At 41.5% G+C, this 16,002-nt stretch overlaps 1 protein-coding gene across 1 annotated transcript in view; it reads right to left on the bottom strand.

The window, feature by feature from the left end:
• Positions 1-12,564: 12,564 nt before the first annotated feature.
• The window catches only part of cxxc4 (CXXC finger 4), a 28,380-nt gene continuing 24,942 nt past the window's right edge, over positions 12,565-16,002 (bottom strand). The window contains exon 3 of the mRNA XM_086297577.1: positions 12,565-13,747. Coding sequence (XP_086153703.1) covers positions 13,703-13,747 — 45 coding nt within the window. The 3' untranslated portion in view covers positions 12,565-13,702. The remainder of the gene's footprint in view (positions 13,748-16,002) is intronic.

The raw sequence follows: 16,002 nt of genomic DNA, 5'->3' as shown, positions 1-16,002 counted from the left end.
CCAAAAAAGCACAGCACCGACAGAAGTTACAGTTACAGAATATTATATATATATATACACACACACACACACACACACACATATATAAATACAGAGACAAATATAAAAAAAATATACGAAGGGGATAAATAGAATAAATAGGAATAAAAATAAAAATACAAGTGAATTGCACATTTCAAGTATTGAGTCTATTGCACTGTTGACTATTTACAAAAAGTATTGCACAAGGTATTGTACAGTGAGGTGAAGAGGCACTACAGCTTAGTTGTTCCCCCCTCCTTTGTCCTCCTGTTTCCCCTCCAGAGAGGAGTTAAACAGTTTGATGGCGTGTGGGACAAAGGAGTTTTTAAGTCTGTTAGTTCTTGTCTTGGGGAGAAGCAACCTGTCACTGAACAGACTCTTCTGGTTGTTAACCCTTTAAGACCTACCATAGAACCAAGTCCGCCAGAGCTTATATTATATTTTTACATGCTGTGGAGCCATTTTTGGGAGCATTTCAAGTTGCTATACATCAATACAACCATTATAGCCCAAACTTTAATAATATGTCTGCATTAGGTGCATAGTAATTACATAAATTGCAAAAAAGTGCAATAAACTACAAAAAAATTGAAAATCGTTTTTGTTTTTTTAACATATATTTCTAGTTAGAGAAATTTAAGAGGCTTATCCCTCAAAACTGTAAATACAAAAAAGTTGCACAAACTAGTTTCCCGCCACAGGAAATTTATTTTGAGTGTTTTCATAGTTTTATTTTTGAAATACACCAATTTTTATATACTGCAGGAAAAACGAAAATAAATATTATAGTGCAAATTTGCAAAATAACAGCATATGCATCAAAATAAACTATTTCCAGCAGTGCAATATGAGTCCTAAGCATCCCAGAAACGACACAGAAAGTCATAAACTCAAACATAACTTTTTAAAACACAAGTATAGGCTCATAAGGCCCCGATCGTAAAAAAAACTACATTTCCGCAAAATGACGTCACTTCCGGTTTCGGGCAGGTCATGCGGTCATGTGATAGTTCGCGCTGATGGACATAGGAAGTGTTACAAACAGCTGATCGGATCGGCGAAGCGTGTTTCTGGAATATCATGTTTTTGTTGCTGCAAGTGATTTTTATGCAGTTTTTGCAAAGCTTTATGTGGAAGGAAACTGTGACCTAGGACAAGCTGATGGCATAAGATGTAAGTACAACTCCTCCAGTTTCATATGCAAAAAAAATTATTGCGCTAGCTTACGTGGTTGCAGAGCTACCGGGATTTAAAAACAGTTACGCAAAACAGAGCGTGCCCGCTCCGATCGGCTGTAAAGGGTTAATGGCCGTGTGCAGAGGATGCCCAGCATTGTTCATAATGTCCATCAGTTTCTTTAATGTCCTTTTCTCTGCCACTGTCACCAGAGTGTCCAGCTTCATGCCGACCACAGAGCTAGCCTTCCTGATCAGTTTCTCCAGCCTGGATGAGTCCCTCTTTGCTGTGCTGCTCCCCCAGCACACCACAGCATAGAAAAGTACTCCAGCAACCACCGACTGGTAAAACATCCTCAGGAGCTTCCTGCAGATGTTAAAAGACCTCAGCCTCCTGAGGAAGTATAGTCGGCTTTGGGCTTTTTTATACAGGTGCTCTGTGTTGCATGACCAGTCCAGTTTATTGTCCACCCACAGCCCGAGGTACTTGTACTTGTTGACCACCTCCACCTCCTCCCCCTCTATCTGAACCGGCAGTGGACCTTCTCTGGACCTCCCGAAGTCCACAACCAGTTCCTTAGTCTTTGAGGTGTTGAGTTGCAGGTGGTTTGTGTGACTCCATGCGACAAAGTTCCTCACCAGACTTCTGTACTCCTCTTCCTGATCATCCCAGATACACCCCATGATGGCTGTGTCGTCTGCAAACTTCTGAATGTGGCATAATTCAGAGTTGTAGCAGAAGTCAGAGGTGTACAGGGTGAAGAGAAGAGGGGACAGCACAGTTCCCTGTGGTGCTCCTGTGCTGCTGACCACAGTGTCAGACGTGATGTCCTTCAGCCTGACGTACTGTGGTCTGTCGGTGAGGTAGTCGGAGATCCAAGCCACCAGGCAGGGGTCCACCTCCATCCTGTTCAGTTTTTCCTGAAGCATACAGGGCCGGATGGTATTAAAGGCACTGGAAAAGTCAAGAAACAGTATCCTGACCGTGCCTTTTCCCCCATCCAGGTGTGAGTGGGCTCTGTGTAGGAGGTACAGGATGGCATCCTCCACTCCGACACCGTATGCAAACTGTAGTGGGTCCTGGGCATGTTGTACCTGTGGTCGGAGGAGGTTGAGGAAGAGCCGCTCTAGAGTCTTCATAAGACGTCAGTGCCACCGGTCGGAAGTCATTCAGCTCATTGGGCCGGTTCCTTTTGGGGACCGGGACGATGCAAGATGTCTTCCATAGGGCGGGCACTCTCCCCAGTCGCAGACTGAGGTTGAAGACTCGTTATAGCGGCTCCCCAAGTTCAGCAGCACACGCCTTAAGCATCCTAGGACACACCTTGTCTGGGCCTGCTGCCTTTCTGGGGCGAAGCTTCCTCAGTTGTCTCCTGACCTGATCCACTGTGACACTGGGAGATGTTTGGGAGGAGGGGAGGGGGGGAGATGTCTTGCTGCTGAGAGAGGGATTGGAGGAGGGGGGTGTCATGGTGTCAGGAAGGGGGGGAAGCGAGGGAGGTAGGAGAGTGGGGAGAGGACTCTGTAGTGAAGGTGAGGGTGAGGGTGGGGGGGTTGTGGGCTGGTCAAACCTGTTGAAGAAGTTGTTGAGTTCGTTTGCCTTCTCCACAGTCCCCCCCACTGTGCTTTTCTTGGTGTTGTGGCCTGTGATGGTTTTCACACCATTCCAGACCTCCCTCATATTGTTCCTCTCCAACTTCTGCTCCACCTTCCTCCTGTAGGTGTCCTTTGCTTCCCTCAGGCAGCGTTTCACCTCCCGCTGTGCTGCTTTCATCTCCTCCTTCACTTTGCTCCTGAAAGCCTTCTTCTTCATGTTGAGGACAGCTTTGACTTCCTGTGTTACCCACGGTTTGTTATTAGGATAACACCGTACCGTCTTAGCAGGGGCGACCGTGTCCACACAAAAGTTGAGGTAGTCTGTAAGACAGTGTGTCGCCCCCTCTATGTCCTCACCATGTGGGCTCAGGAGCACATCCCAGTCTGTGGTGTCATAACAGTCCCTCAGAGCATCCTCCTTTTCTGGGGTCCATCTCCGGATGGAGCGCGTTGTGACAGGCTGCCTTTGGACGAGGGGTGTGTAAGTAAGTCCCAATAAGATGAAGATCAAGATGATGAAATTAGATTTTGAGAGATTCCTTTTCTCATATCTGGGAAATTCTTTCATTACCGCAGTTGAAATCCTACTATACACATTTTTGTATTAAAGCTTTAAATGGGCTCAGTAAAACAGCTTCATTAAAAAAAACATATTAAGTAACTTAACAAAAGCAGTTATAACCAGTGTTGGTCAAGTTACTTGAAAAAAGTAATCAGTAGCTAATTACCGATTACTCCCCCAAAAAAGTAATCCCGTTACTTTACTGATGACTTATCTTCAAAAGTAATTAATTACTTAGTTACTTAGTTACTTTTTAAAAACACGATTTACAACCTGAATAGGTGATAAAGCGATAGATCTTTCAGCCCAATTCTACTTTTTCTGCATAATCCATCATACAAAATGTAATCAAATGGAAAAGTCTCTTTTTTTAACTTGTTTTATTAGTTTTAATCTTTTAACTTTATGCATCAAGCAATAAGTAAATTATATGCAACATTCTCTGACTGGAAGAAATTTGTTTAACATTTAAACTTATTTTCTGCACATTCCAGCACATAAAATATATATTTTTTGTGTGTTTACACTCTTTCAAATAGATGCAAGTAAAACACAGCAGAAAATAAATAACATCAAAGATTGGCGGTCCTGTTGCTCTATTTTCACCTGTAAAGCAGGAGTGGGGCAGGCGGAGGTTTACCCTGGTGCAGGTGTGCCGCAGCGGTCACTGGAGGAATCCGCGAGTTTCTCTCTGAATTTCCCATTACGTCGTTGCGCACTCAGTGCTCGCTTGGAAGTTTAGGGTTTTTTTTCGCTGTAAAAAGTTTTCTTCCCACGCACAACGGACGCTAATGTTTTTGTCACTTTTTATGGAATCAAACTCAAAGTAAGGTCAGTACTTCCACGTTTTAAACGCTGCATGCTCATACTCTCTCCCGCACTCGATACATGATCCACTGTTGATCTGCACACAGCTGTTGTCACGAACGTCGCACTCGCTTACGTCACTGTCATGAGACATTCTTGCAAAAAAATCACGGTTTTAGTAACGCAGTAATGCAGCGTTCCTACAGGAAAGTAATGGTAATCTAATTACCGTTTTTGCAATAGTAATCCCTTACTTTACTCGTTACCTGAAAAAAGTAATCAGATTACAGTAACGCTTTACAAGTAACGCGTTACTGCCCATCTCTGGTTATAACTGAATTAAAAGACTTGAGCAATGTCCAACAATGTCCCCCCACCAAGTTATTTCTCATAGATGCTAACCTGAAAGTGCTACTGGAGCCTGTATCTGTTCAACCTGCCTGTTTTAGTAAACCAGACATGGCAGGAGCTGATGTCCCATCTTCATCATCAAGGTCTTGCTAGCATGCAAAAGCAGTCATCAAATGTATTTATATACTACACTCTCACTCCTACATCACATACTGTCCAAGGTGGTTGAAAATTCTGTTACAATGATAAATCAGAGAACACTTTGGATATTTCTTTCATTTAGATCCAGTGTGTGATTTAAGTCTTTCTTAATTTATTTATTGTTTTTTTAGCAGAATATGTACGGTCGTATGTCTGCTAGTATATAAACTCACCAACACACTTTATTAGAAGCAACTGCTTTTTAACACAAATATCTACTCAGCCAATCACACAGCAGCAACTCAACACATTTAGGCGTATAGACATGATTAAGAGGACCTGCTGAAGTTCAAACTGAGTGTCAGAATGGGAAAGAAAGATGATTTAAGTGACTCTGAATGAGGCATTGTTGCTGGTGGGGCTAGGCTGCTTCCAAGTGATGGTATGGTAACAGTAACTCAAATAACCTTCTGGCAACCAAGGTATTCAGAAGAGCATCTCTGAATGCATAACATGTTAAACCTTAAAGCAGATTTGCTCTGTCAGCAGAAGAGCACACTAAGTGCCAGCCCTGTCAGGTAAGAACGGGAAACTAAGGCTACAATTTGCACAGACTCACCAAAACTGGACGGTAGAAGATTGGAAAAATGTTGATGGTCTGATGGGACTCGAATTCTTCTGCAGCATTCAGACAGTATGATCAAAACTGAATTAGAATATGAAAGCATGGCTCCATGTGACACAATGTCACAAAGCTCAGATCATCTCAAACTGGTTTAACTGAATTCACTGTACTCAGATGGCCACCACAGTCACCAGTAACATTCTCTTTCCAGTACAGCTCCTTGTGAATGTGATGGAATGGGAGGTTCACATCCCACAGTCTGCAGCGACTGTGTGATGCTGTCGTGCCAATATGGACCGAAATCTCTGAGTGTTTCCAGCACTCTGTTAAATATATGTCATGAAGAATTAAGGCAGGTCTAAAGACAAAAGGGTGTACGGCCCAAGACCAGCAAGGTGTATCTATAAAGTAACTGAATGATATGGAATTATACAGATGTTGTATTAAGTCAGGATGGGAGGTTTTGTGTTGAAAATAAAAGGTAATAAGATGATGTTTTTCTCCTGCTTCCATTACAGTTACATTTTAGCCAATTAAAACATATTGGGAATTGAGTAAAGGCAAAGTGTGGGATGAGGAGGATATTGTGACTATGGTGGGGTATCTCCTAATTTCCATCTTTTCATTTGAGAAAAAAACTTTTGTTTGAGGTCTAAAAGTGATTTCAGATTTGTTTTTTTAAATAACTGTGCCCAGTCTCATGTTTTTAATTATTTATCATGAAACGAACGAACTGTCCCTTTGTGTCAACCAAGGACATAAACTGTGGATTCCAGCCGTTCGGACAAAGATTACCTAATTCCTTGGAGATTACTGTGAGACTCCAGCTGCCAGAGGATTTGACATGATGTGGAGAAATGTCACCAACCAATCATGATACAGATTGTAGCAATCAATCAATCAATCAGCAGTGTGTGTGTGTGTGTGTGTGTGTGTGTGTGTGTGTGTGTTTGAGCACAGTATTCACCCATTTGCTCTTCCAGGTCAGCATGTAAAAAAGGAGACGCACAGAGACCCTGAAAACATCGCCTTTCACATTCATCAATTACCGCACGCGGGTGTGTTGTGTCTGTCAGGAGGAGCAGATGGTGTGCGAGTGTGTGTCTGTGGGTGAGTAAGGCAGGGTGAAGGTGTCGGTACGCATGTGAGAAACAGAGAAAGGTGATGACAGAGACAGAGATGGAAATGTATGAGACAGAGATGTACAGATGTGTGAGGGAGATATGCACAGGTGTGTTACACGGGAGGAGGACCGGTGTGCTCGACCGTCTCACTGCGCCTGGTGATGGCTGCAGGATAACTAATCAATCTGTACCTGCCTCAGAGAGGGAGAGAGCGCGGAGGAGAAGGAACACTCAGACAAGATTAGCGGAGAGAGATCATGTCAGCCGTGCACACTGCTGGCTTCACTGCAGATCCTGTTTGTGTGCTATTTTTTCCAGGCTTTTAAGATAAACTTATGTATTAATACGTTTGATTACATTTCCTTGGAAAAGGGAAATAAAACTATTTATGACGCTTTTCATTGTGTGTGTGTGTCTAAAAAAAACACAGATATTAGTCATGCTTGTAGAACCCAACACTTAGTCACTTCATATTTTTCCCAATTACTCAAATTCCTTGGGGGTGCAACCAGAGCAGTGAAGTCAAGTGGAGGAAGTGAAATTATTTTAAATGGATAGCTTATTTAGCTTATAGTGAAATATATTTAAAACAAAATGCCACCTTTTTACTGCATTTTTTTTGGGGGGGTAATACTTCAGCAGAAATTTTCAGAGATGAGCTGAGACAAAACAGCCCCAGAATCTGATTTCCTTCTCCCCTAAACTTTCAGAACTTTGCAAATCTACTTTCCACCCAAATGTTGCTTGTGCAAATCTTGCCGCTTCCTTCAGTGGGGAAGATTTTTTTTCCCTTCCTTCTTCTTCTTCTTCTCCTCCCTCCTGCTCTTAACAGTGTACCAGCGGTTCTAGGGGCTGTCATATTGCATCAGCGCACTGCTGATTACTTCCACCTTGTCTCCCTCGTCAGGAAATGATTCTGACACGCACTCACACCCTGCTTTCTCTGCATCAATATGCGTGCGATGGAAAAACTGCAGACAGTAAATAAATAATGAAAGACAAGGTAGGGAGGAGGAGGAGGAAGGGTGGGGGCTCTCTTGTGTCGTTCTCTCTTGGTCTCTTTCTCTGTCCTCTGTGTGTGCGTGCGAGTGACTCACTGTGGGAAAGTGCTGTGTGCATTGTGCGAAGGTACCTACGTGCATCGCAAGCATCTGCAGCCGTACAGTTTTCCTTTTAAGTCGGAGACGGAAATAAAATTATAGGATTTATTACACAAACACTCCTGAAATGTTTGAAGGCACTGACGACTGCCATAAAGCTTTTAAAGATGGCACTAACCTTGAAATTAGAACATCAAGAGCATTCATTTTGACTTCCTTGAAATAGCATATTCATTTCTATCATCCAGTATTCCAATCAGGGCTGCCCTTTCTTAGCACTTCCTCACCTCAGGAAGGTCTTTGGAAGTTTTTCTTCCTGGTGGCAAGATGTAAGTATGCCAGTAGTGCAGCGCAGGAGCATTTTCAGTCAAAATCCCTGAAGGAATTATCACAGACACTCTGCATTTCTGTGGAGGATACAGAGAGGGTAAGCACATCTGATTGGCCCACTAACCCCTGGTACCCAGTGGCAAGACTGGCATCAGAGGGGCCCGCATACACGTCAGTATTTATTTAGATGGCAGGTGATTTACAGTCACCCTCTTCACTCATAGCATTCCGGGTACAGTTCAGCAACCATGCAGCCCTTGTGAGAAAATCCTACATCTTCATCCCTTCATCACTCCAGTCCCGTAAAACATTTATGTTGATGCTGTAATGACATCCACACTTAATTAATATTTAGTTGTCTAAACATTCATGCCATCCAGTTTATCAAATGACTTCAGTTCCACATATGCTGCAGCGTTTGTCTTGGATAATGTTTTGCAATTGGCTTTTTAATTCATGCTTCGAAAAAATAAATACAAAGAAGTAAAATGCACATTGTTGCAGGCCAGCCTTCCCACTGTTATCAGCATTAGGAAACAAAAATTAAGCAATCGGGTGAAATTGAGAAGTCTATGATATCATTTTCAACACAAATAAAAGCTGATTTCAATGATTCTTCCCAACAATGACGAAAGACACACTATTAAAGGAAGTCACATTTAAAATCATCTTCAATGACCCAGATGTCTTTGACAGGAGTTGGTGGACATAAAAGCGTAGTTGATCTGTGTCTGAAGAACAGACAACAAAATATTATAGACTGATGGCTGATGTTTCATTTAGTTTGCCTACTATGGGTTTTAAATCAAAAAAAAGTTAGAGCGGAAAGGCTGATTGGGCACGTGCAGAGGAGGGACACTAGATATACTGAACAACAGGATGTCGAGGATGGAGCTGCCAGGCAGGGGAAAAAGAGGAAGACCTCAGAGAAGATTTGTGGATGTAGTGAAGAAGGACATGCAGAGGGTTGGTGTGACAGAGGAGGATTCAAGGGATAGGATTAGATGGAGACGAATGATTACTGCGGCGGCCCCTAAAGGGAGCAGCTGAAAGGAGAAAAAAGAAGCATCCTGCATGTACGCACAGCATGTTTTGCCAGATGTCGCTGCATACATAGAAAGCGAGAGAACAGTTTAACACTATCCCTGCCAATGACGAAATATTCCAGCAATCGCCTTTCTCACATCATGCAATAGCATTAAAAATGTAAAACTCTAAAAATTATCCTGGAGGTCTTGAGTGATTAATGATTCATGAGTCACCGGGAAGTTCAGAACAATACTCTGGCGGGGAAAGTGTTAAGGAACAAGAAAGTCTGCATTAGAAGGTTGGGGAGGTGGTGGTGAAGTCAGAAGTTTGTCTGGCAGGAGACAAACTTCTGACTTTTGTCCCATTTGGAAGTTTTTAGGAAGTTTTTTGCTTCTTTTTTGTGTTTTGTTTTTTTGCTTGCACTTCTTAGGTAGTTTTAGACACTAATGCATTAGGTTAGGTTTAGTTGTCATTTTGGAAATTATATATTGGATTTATAAGGCACTTTTCCTAACAAGGTTACAAAGTGTTTCACAGAAGGGAATTTATGGAATATTGAAAAATCTAAGAAAAATAAGGCTACTAAATACTGAAAGTAAACTTTTAAAGCTTTACTAGCTTGTATTTCCAGCTTTTGAAAAATGGTTTCATGAAATAGCTGCTGCTTTAACAAGGTAAGAACACAACAGGTACCTGGAAATTACAGGTTGCTACTTACCTGGAAAGGTTTAATGCTTCTTGGTCAAGCAGAGGCTGTGCAGCATCTGGAGGATTGCACATAAGCAGTAAGCAGTGGCCTCGCTTGCAACATGCATGCATCCTGTGCATGAAGGCAAGTTGAAAAAGAGACCGCTGTTGCATGTAAGACCCCTTTTTTTGTTCCTTGCATCACCCACTTCACATGTGTAACTCAGCCGGTATTCCTTCTAGACCTCGTGTGCATGTTCACATGCTCACATTGACTCCGGTGGTCAGAAAGAATTAAACAGACCTTAGTTTTAAATTCACACAAGTGCAGATCTTGTACATTGTGTACTGCTAATAGATACAAACGCCAAAGCTTAAACTTTGATGGCCAAGTTGAAATAAATCAGAACCAAAGCTTTAAGGGACCGTCAATTAATGTAAACCAGACGTTTATTGTCTTCTTCTTACGGAAATGATCTTACACTTTTCACGGTGCTAAATCGTGTTAAGTCTGACTATGCAAAACTGGAAACTTGTATACCGTGAAATGCTTTTCAAGAGCGTGAACTTCTAGTTTTCTTTTAAGAAGAAATTGCATCTTCGGCTGTTTCAGATTGCGCTGCAAGGTCCAAGCACTGCCTAACTGTAAAATATTAAACTTTACACTGTAAAAAGAAAATTCTATAAAAAATGGAAAATGGTAATTTATTAATCCTTTGTTCCCTCCATTTCAATGCATGTTTGAATAAATAGTAAATGGGTGGTTTTGGATGGTTAAGAAAATAAGGAAATTCATTTTAAAACATTCATCGTACTGTATTGTTTTTACAGATTTTTATCGTTCTTTTTTTCTTTTTTACAGTATATCTTGGTGCACAATATTAACTGAAAGTGTTATTTAAAGAGGATCTGGTTAACTGTTGTATTAATAATTCTCCAACAATGTGGATGCAAAACACACAGAAAAAGAAGAATGTGATGTTTCACAATGAATGATTTCATTGTTCCTGTATTAACAGGATGACAACCTTCACATCTGTCCATTAAAATAGTCATGTGGGAGCTATTTAGCTTGCACAGCTTTTAAATGCTCACTAACACACTTTACATGTAGTTTATCTTTTGTAAACAATGGATCCCAGTTCGGGGATGTGAGTGCTGTGCCTCTTATTGTGACTGTTTTAAAACAGATTGAATATAGCTGACATGAAACAACTTGCTCGTTAGCTACAGACATCTGATTAAGCTGTTGCTTGCTATACATGATCGAACTTTCTTTTCAGTTTAAAAGTGTTGTCAACCAGAACAGATGAGGAAGAAGTCCCCTCCGTGAGACGTCAGGCGTGTACTTCACTTCAGTCGGCTGACTTTCCATGGTTTACGGCTGTTAGTTTCTTCCAGTCTTAACACTCCGTGCTACACTGGGGACCGAAGGCTAATGTGCTATAAAAATGCTATCATGTTTTAATAAGCTGCTGGCATCACAGGCAAGGTTTGATAGAGACACTAATGGCCCTGTTTTTTGGAGAAATAAAATCTGAAGGTGGATGCTTGATGTCAGAAGTTTGTCAGTCCTATTTGCAAGTTTTGGGGTTTTGTATGTTTTCACTCACTGATTTTTTAAAGATGATTTTACTTTTGCATTTTGATGCATTTGGTGACAGTGAGAGTGGCAGCACAGCTACTTGTTATGGTTTAAGTTGGCTTGTGTTACATTGAGTACCTTTAACATGTTGAAAAATGACATTTGAGGCTATCCACTGTGTTTAAATGTGACACCAAAGAGTTTTTGTCTGGAGTCTATATGTGACCTGTTAAGACTCAGCCCAGTCTCATCACTGCCATGAGACAGAGCACTGACACCCAAGGACACCTTCTGTCTCTTGGACGTCGGCGGCTCTGACAAAGCGGCCCATGACTGAGAATGGGATAGCTTGTCACATATCGCCACCACCCTGCTATCTTGCTAACATCCTCCTGCTACCTTCTCAGTCTCTGTCTCTGCCTCTCCCTGCCAAAGCAGAAAGCTGAACATTAGCACTTGGGCCTGAAGACTTTAAATCCTAGTTCCCGAGCAGAGTAGGAGGTGGAGGGAAAGAAGGATTAGAGAGAAGTGTCTCTGATGTTATTTAATCTCACCGTCCAGGGAGCCGGCGCACTCCCAGTGCACATTATCAACCTCTGATGACCAGTGAGGGCGGGTGAGGGGGAGAACGGGCGCCTTAGATGCCACATTGCCACCAACACTGCTGCTGCAGAGCACTTCAAGCCATCTTCCAGGCCGTCCCTAAACAGTCAGCAGCTCAATTTGGGTGATGGCAAGCGTGCTCAGTCAGGGGAGAAGTCAGTCCCAGATGATTTCCTCCTTTTTCTGCTCGTTCTCCTCTGCACTGACACCCCTCTTCCCCCATCTCAGCTATCGTCCAAATGCGCCTATGTCCTCCCTTTGCCTCCCGCTGCCTGCCCCCCACCCACCTCCGCAGCATTCCTATTCCCGCGCCCTACCTACCCCAGAAACCAAAAGACCCGGCAATCATTCAGTCGCTCAAGTTATCTCAGGAGCCTGTCTCGCTTCGCCTCCCCCCCTCCAACCTCCCCATCCTCCCTTCTTCTACTTCCCTGCATCCCTCCACCCCTGTGCCCCCCCAGTGCATTCCAGCATGACAAACCACATGGGATTTCACTAGTCCTTTAAAGTCTGCTGCCTCTGGGAACCACTCTTCTTCATGCAACATTTTAGTATTCTAGGGAATACGTGACCAGGGAGGCAACCAATGCAGTTATATGTCTCCCATCTCCTCCAGGTTGTTATTTCTGTTGAGGCTTTAAAAACAGGCAAGAAAGGTAATACTTATCAGGTGATCAAAAGTGATTACTGATTTTTCCCTTTTTTATATATGTTTGTATATCGGGGCATTTATTTTTCTCTCTGTCCATGGTTTCTGCACAAAAACGGTTCTACCAGCATTTCTTTTACTGAAGTCATTTTTTTTTATTTTAACACATAAAAGCATCACAACAACAATATACAAATTCTTAGTAATCTTTAAAACCAAAACACATTTACACATGCAACAATAGGGTTTAAGACAATGAGTAACTTATTGAATAATCGTGTTTTTGGAATGTCTCAACATTATTTTGCTGGAGGGACTGCTGTTTACGCTGAAGGAGGAGTTTCATCGATCTCTTCTCTCCAGAACAACATCTGGCATGTCAAATATGTGTAGTGGTCTGTAATTAATTCAAAATTTGAATGTTTTCAACATGACCTACAACTCTTTACTGGCATTACTTTCTACCTTTTTGACAGTTACAACCTTTAGTGATCCAAACTGAAAGGAGAAAAAGAAAAAGACACAATGACCTATGTAGTTCTGTAAGGGAAAAAAAAGGATTTTCTTTGAGAATATGACCCCTCAGACAGCAGTCTGACTCAAACATCTGGCGCTGCCACAATCAAATGACGCCCAATTAGAGCTTAAAGAAGTGTAGCTCACCACACAGGACAATGTGGGCCGTTCTGCTCTATGTCCACTCAAACCAGGAAGCACATCAACAAACCCATCACGGGAGCGCTGCTGCTATCGTTCGCAAACATATCACACTGCCAGCAATGGTCTAAACATGAGCATGTGGATTGCAGATTACATTAAAAAAGAACAAAAAACTGAATAGGACTCAGTTTGATATAATAATTGAAGTAAAAAATATATATAAAAGGTTGAAGAATAATCACAAGAATAGATTATTGCTCCGCGGTGAAGTGTGTTGGGTTTGTATATCCTCGATCCTTGTGGCCTCTTCCTGTTTGATGGATTCAGGGTGACTGTATGATTGTCTGTTTGAGTCCTTTACACAGGATTGGCTGTGAACCTACAGCCACGACACTGAAAACACATTCATAGACACCAAAAATATACATTATGATACTGTCAAAAGGTACAATAATTACACAGAAAAGGAAATTACAGAGTTAAAACAACACCATTATGTTATCTTTTATCTTTTTGTCTGTCCACGTTTTCTTCTTTCATCCTCTCCAAATGTTTCGGGCGTGATGGGTTCTGTGAACCCATGAAGTGCTCCTGGCAGAGAGTCAAGAGTCCCACCTGCCCTCCTAACTGGTGGATGGGGTGGCCACGGCTTTCTTTCTAAAAGAACCACCGAAAAGCTTCGCCGTTGTTGACCGGCGTCCTCTGTGGGAGACAAAATGTGAAGGACACATTTTATTTCACAGGTTTCATGGTGATGTCACTGGCAACCTCTTGAAAATAAAACAAAACAAAATTCACGTTCAAAAATCACAGATGGCAATAACCCGCAATGTAAGGAGCAGTTGGGTAGAATTGGCTAGAAACAGCATGGACATTAAGTAAAGTAAAAATCCCAGAAGGGCACTTAAAATGGCCAGAAAGCACAACCACCAAATCAAGTATTTCATCAAAGAGCCAGCCAAGGTGATTACATCCACGTCCCACCCACACCCAAATAATCATTACGCTGTATGAAATATTCAATACAAATTCCCAAGAAGCAACAATGAGGCATTTAATTACTGTGAGCTCTAGCCGCAGTGAGGGGGAACAGTGCATCGTTTCAATTTGAGCCCGCGCCAGCAGCCGCCCCTCCTTCTTCTCCCCGAAACCTCTACGCCAGAGTGACAGCCTCTTCTTTCCGAAACTCATTTGGAAGTCAGAGACATAAAATACTGGAGTCTCCAACCAATCCCCATGACCAATTAGCACATTTTTTTTGATTTTTTTTCCCCCTGTTGACGGGGGAAATGGTGCATAATCACAACTAAAATCACTTTAGTCTGAGTGGAGAGCAATTTGACATTTTAATACCAAGTGTCATTGGCAGCTTCTTAAAGGCATGCTGATGAGTATGTTAGCACCAGACAGGCGCATGCTCTCAAGCTTATACCGGTTATTGACCACATGTAAAACCTACAGTGTACAACGGGCGCTGATAATAGTTTATATTTAAATTGTATTACCCAAAAGGATTCCAACCATTTGTAATTATTAATTGTCTGGCATCATGATACAAAACACTGTTTTTTTCCCTTTTTTCGATAAACAATGAATTTGCCTGATAATTGCTGCAGGAGGAGTAACATTTATGCAGTCAATGCAGTAGGCGGGATTAATGTTGTTGTTTGTCATGCAGTGCATTGCAAAATGGATATTTAAGCAGCCTAAATTAGCTTGTTTTCTCCACCAAAGAGGCTGCTCAGTGACAAGTGGAGTAACAAGCTGAACAGCTTTTACTTCACTTAACTTATTAAACTAAAACCAAAGCCAGTGTGTTTACATTGACTTTTAATGTCATTAGACACTGCATGCATATGCTGGTCTGTAGTGATTTTTCATTCAAGAAAACTCCAGTTGCACTAGTATCAGACTGAAGAACAAGTGCAATACATTGGCAATTTGTTTCATATCAGAATAAACAAGAAATTACATCATTTAAATGTGTGTAGAGTGCACTGTGCAACATTATGTGTAACAATAGATTTCTTAATTATCAGATATTAGTCCCCATATATGCAGGGAGGTCACCTGAGCCCACACTTGTGGTTTCTTTTCATACCTAAATTCTGAAAATGTGATAGTACTTGCACCAGTTCTTCCAGAACTGAAGGGGGCTGCATAACGCACAAGAAAAACTACATGTGGAACAAAGAGTTAATCTCCAAGTTGGTTTGGTTTGGTTTTGGTTCAACCTGATAATATCTGAAGTGTTATAGTCCCTATATTATCCTGAAATACACATTTCCATGTTGTTTGAGACCACTGTTGTGAAATCAGCGATACATTGTAGGCTAAAATGTTAGCAATAGCTAAAGTGATTTACATGCATAAGCTAACGTACAGAATCGATACCTTGTAGTAAAAGTAGCATGCTACTTGACAACCACCCTCATTTTTCCAGTGTTCTGTCAATAAAATGTAATCATAACATTTTAAAAATAAACTGTCTCCCACCACAATGTCAGTGATTTAAAACGACTTTATAATAAAGGATTTTATGTTTAAGTACAGGAGATAATCATTTTGTTTTGGTATGAATTTGGTATTGTGAATCATGTACTTCCATTGGTACTCACTGCTAATTTACTGTACTGTATTGTGACATCCTTTTTATATGTATGTGTACAATGTGTGTCCAGCACGAATTATAGCCTTTTCACTTTCAAGTAACCAAAACTATTACTTGACTGACATCAATGAGAAGGTCATAAGCCCAACTTTTTAACTAGTGCTTACGATGGCTACACTGACACTGCGATAAGGACTTTAATGTCTTCTGCTATGACAAGTTTAGAATTAAAAGACAAACTTTATTTAGAAACCCACATAAATAATCTTTATAATGAAAAAAGAATAAACATGCCATAAACAGATGAGTCTGCAAACCCATCATCTGATGAGGCTTTTCAGAGCCA

Source organism: Aulonocara sp. 'chitande type north' Nkhata Bay, linkage group LG6, assembly GCF_057382095.1.
Source record: "Aulonocara sp. 'chitande type north' Nkhata Bay isolate Kocher_YH1m ecotype deep benthic linkage group LG6, A_spYH_male_GT1.1, whole genome shotgun sequence".
NCBI classification, from domain to species: Eukaryota; Metazoa; Chordata; class Actinopteri; order Cichliformes; family Cichlidae; genus Aulonocara; species Aulonocara sp. 'chitande type north' Nkhata Bay.
This window is presented reverse-complemented; position numbering and strand designations above follow the sequence as displayed.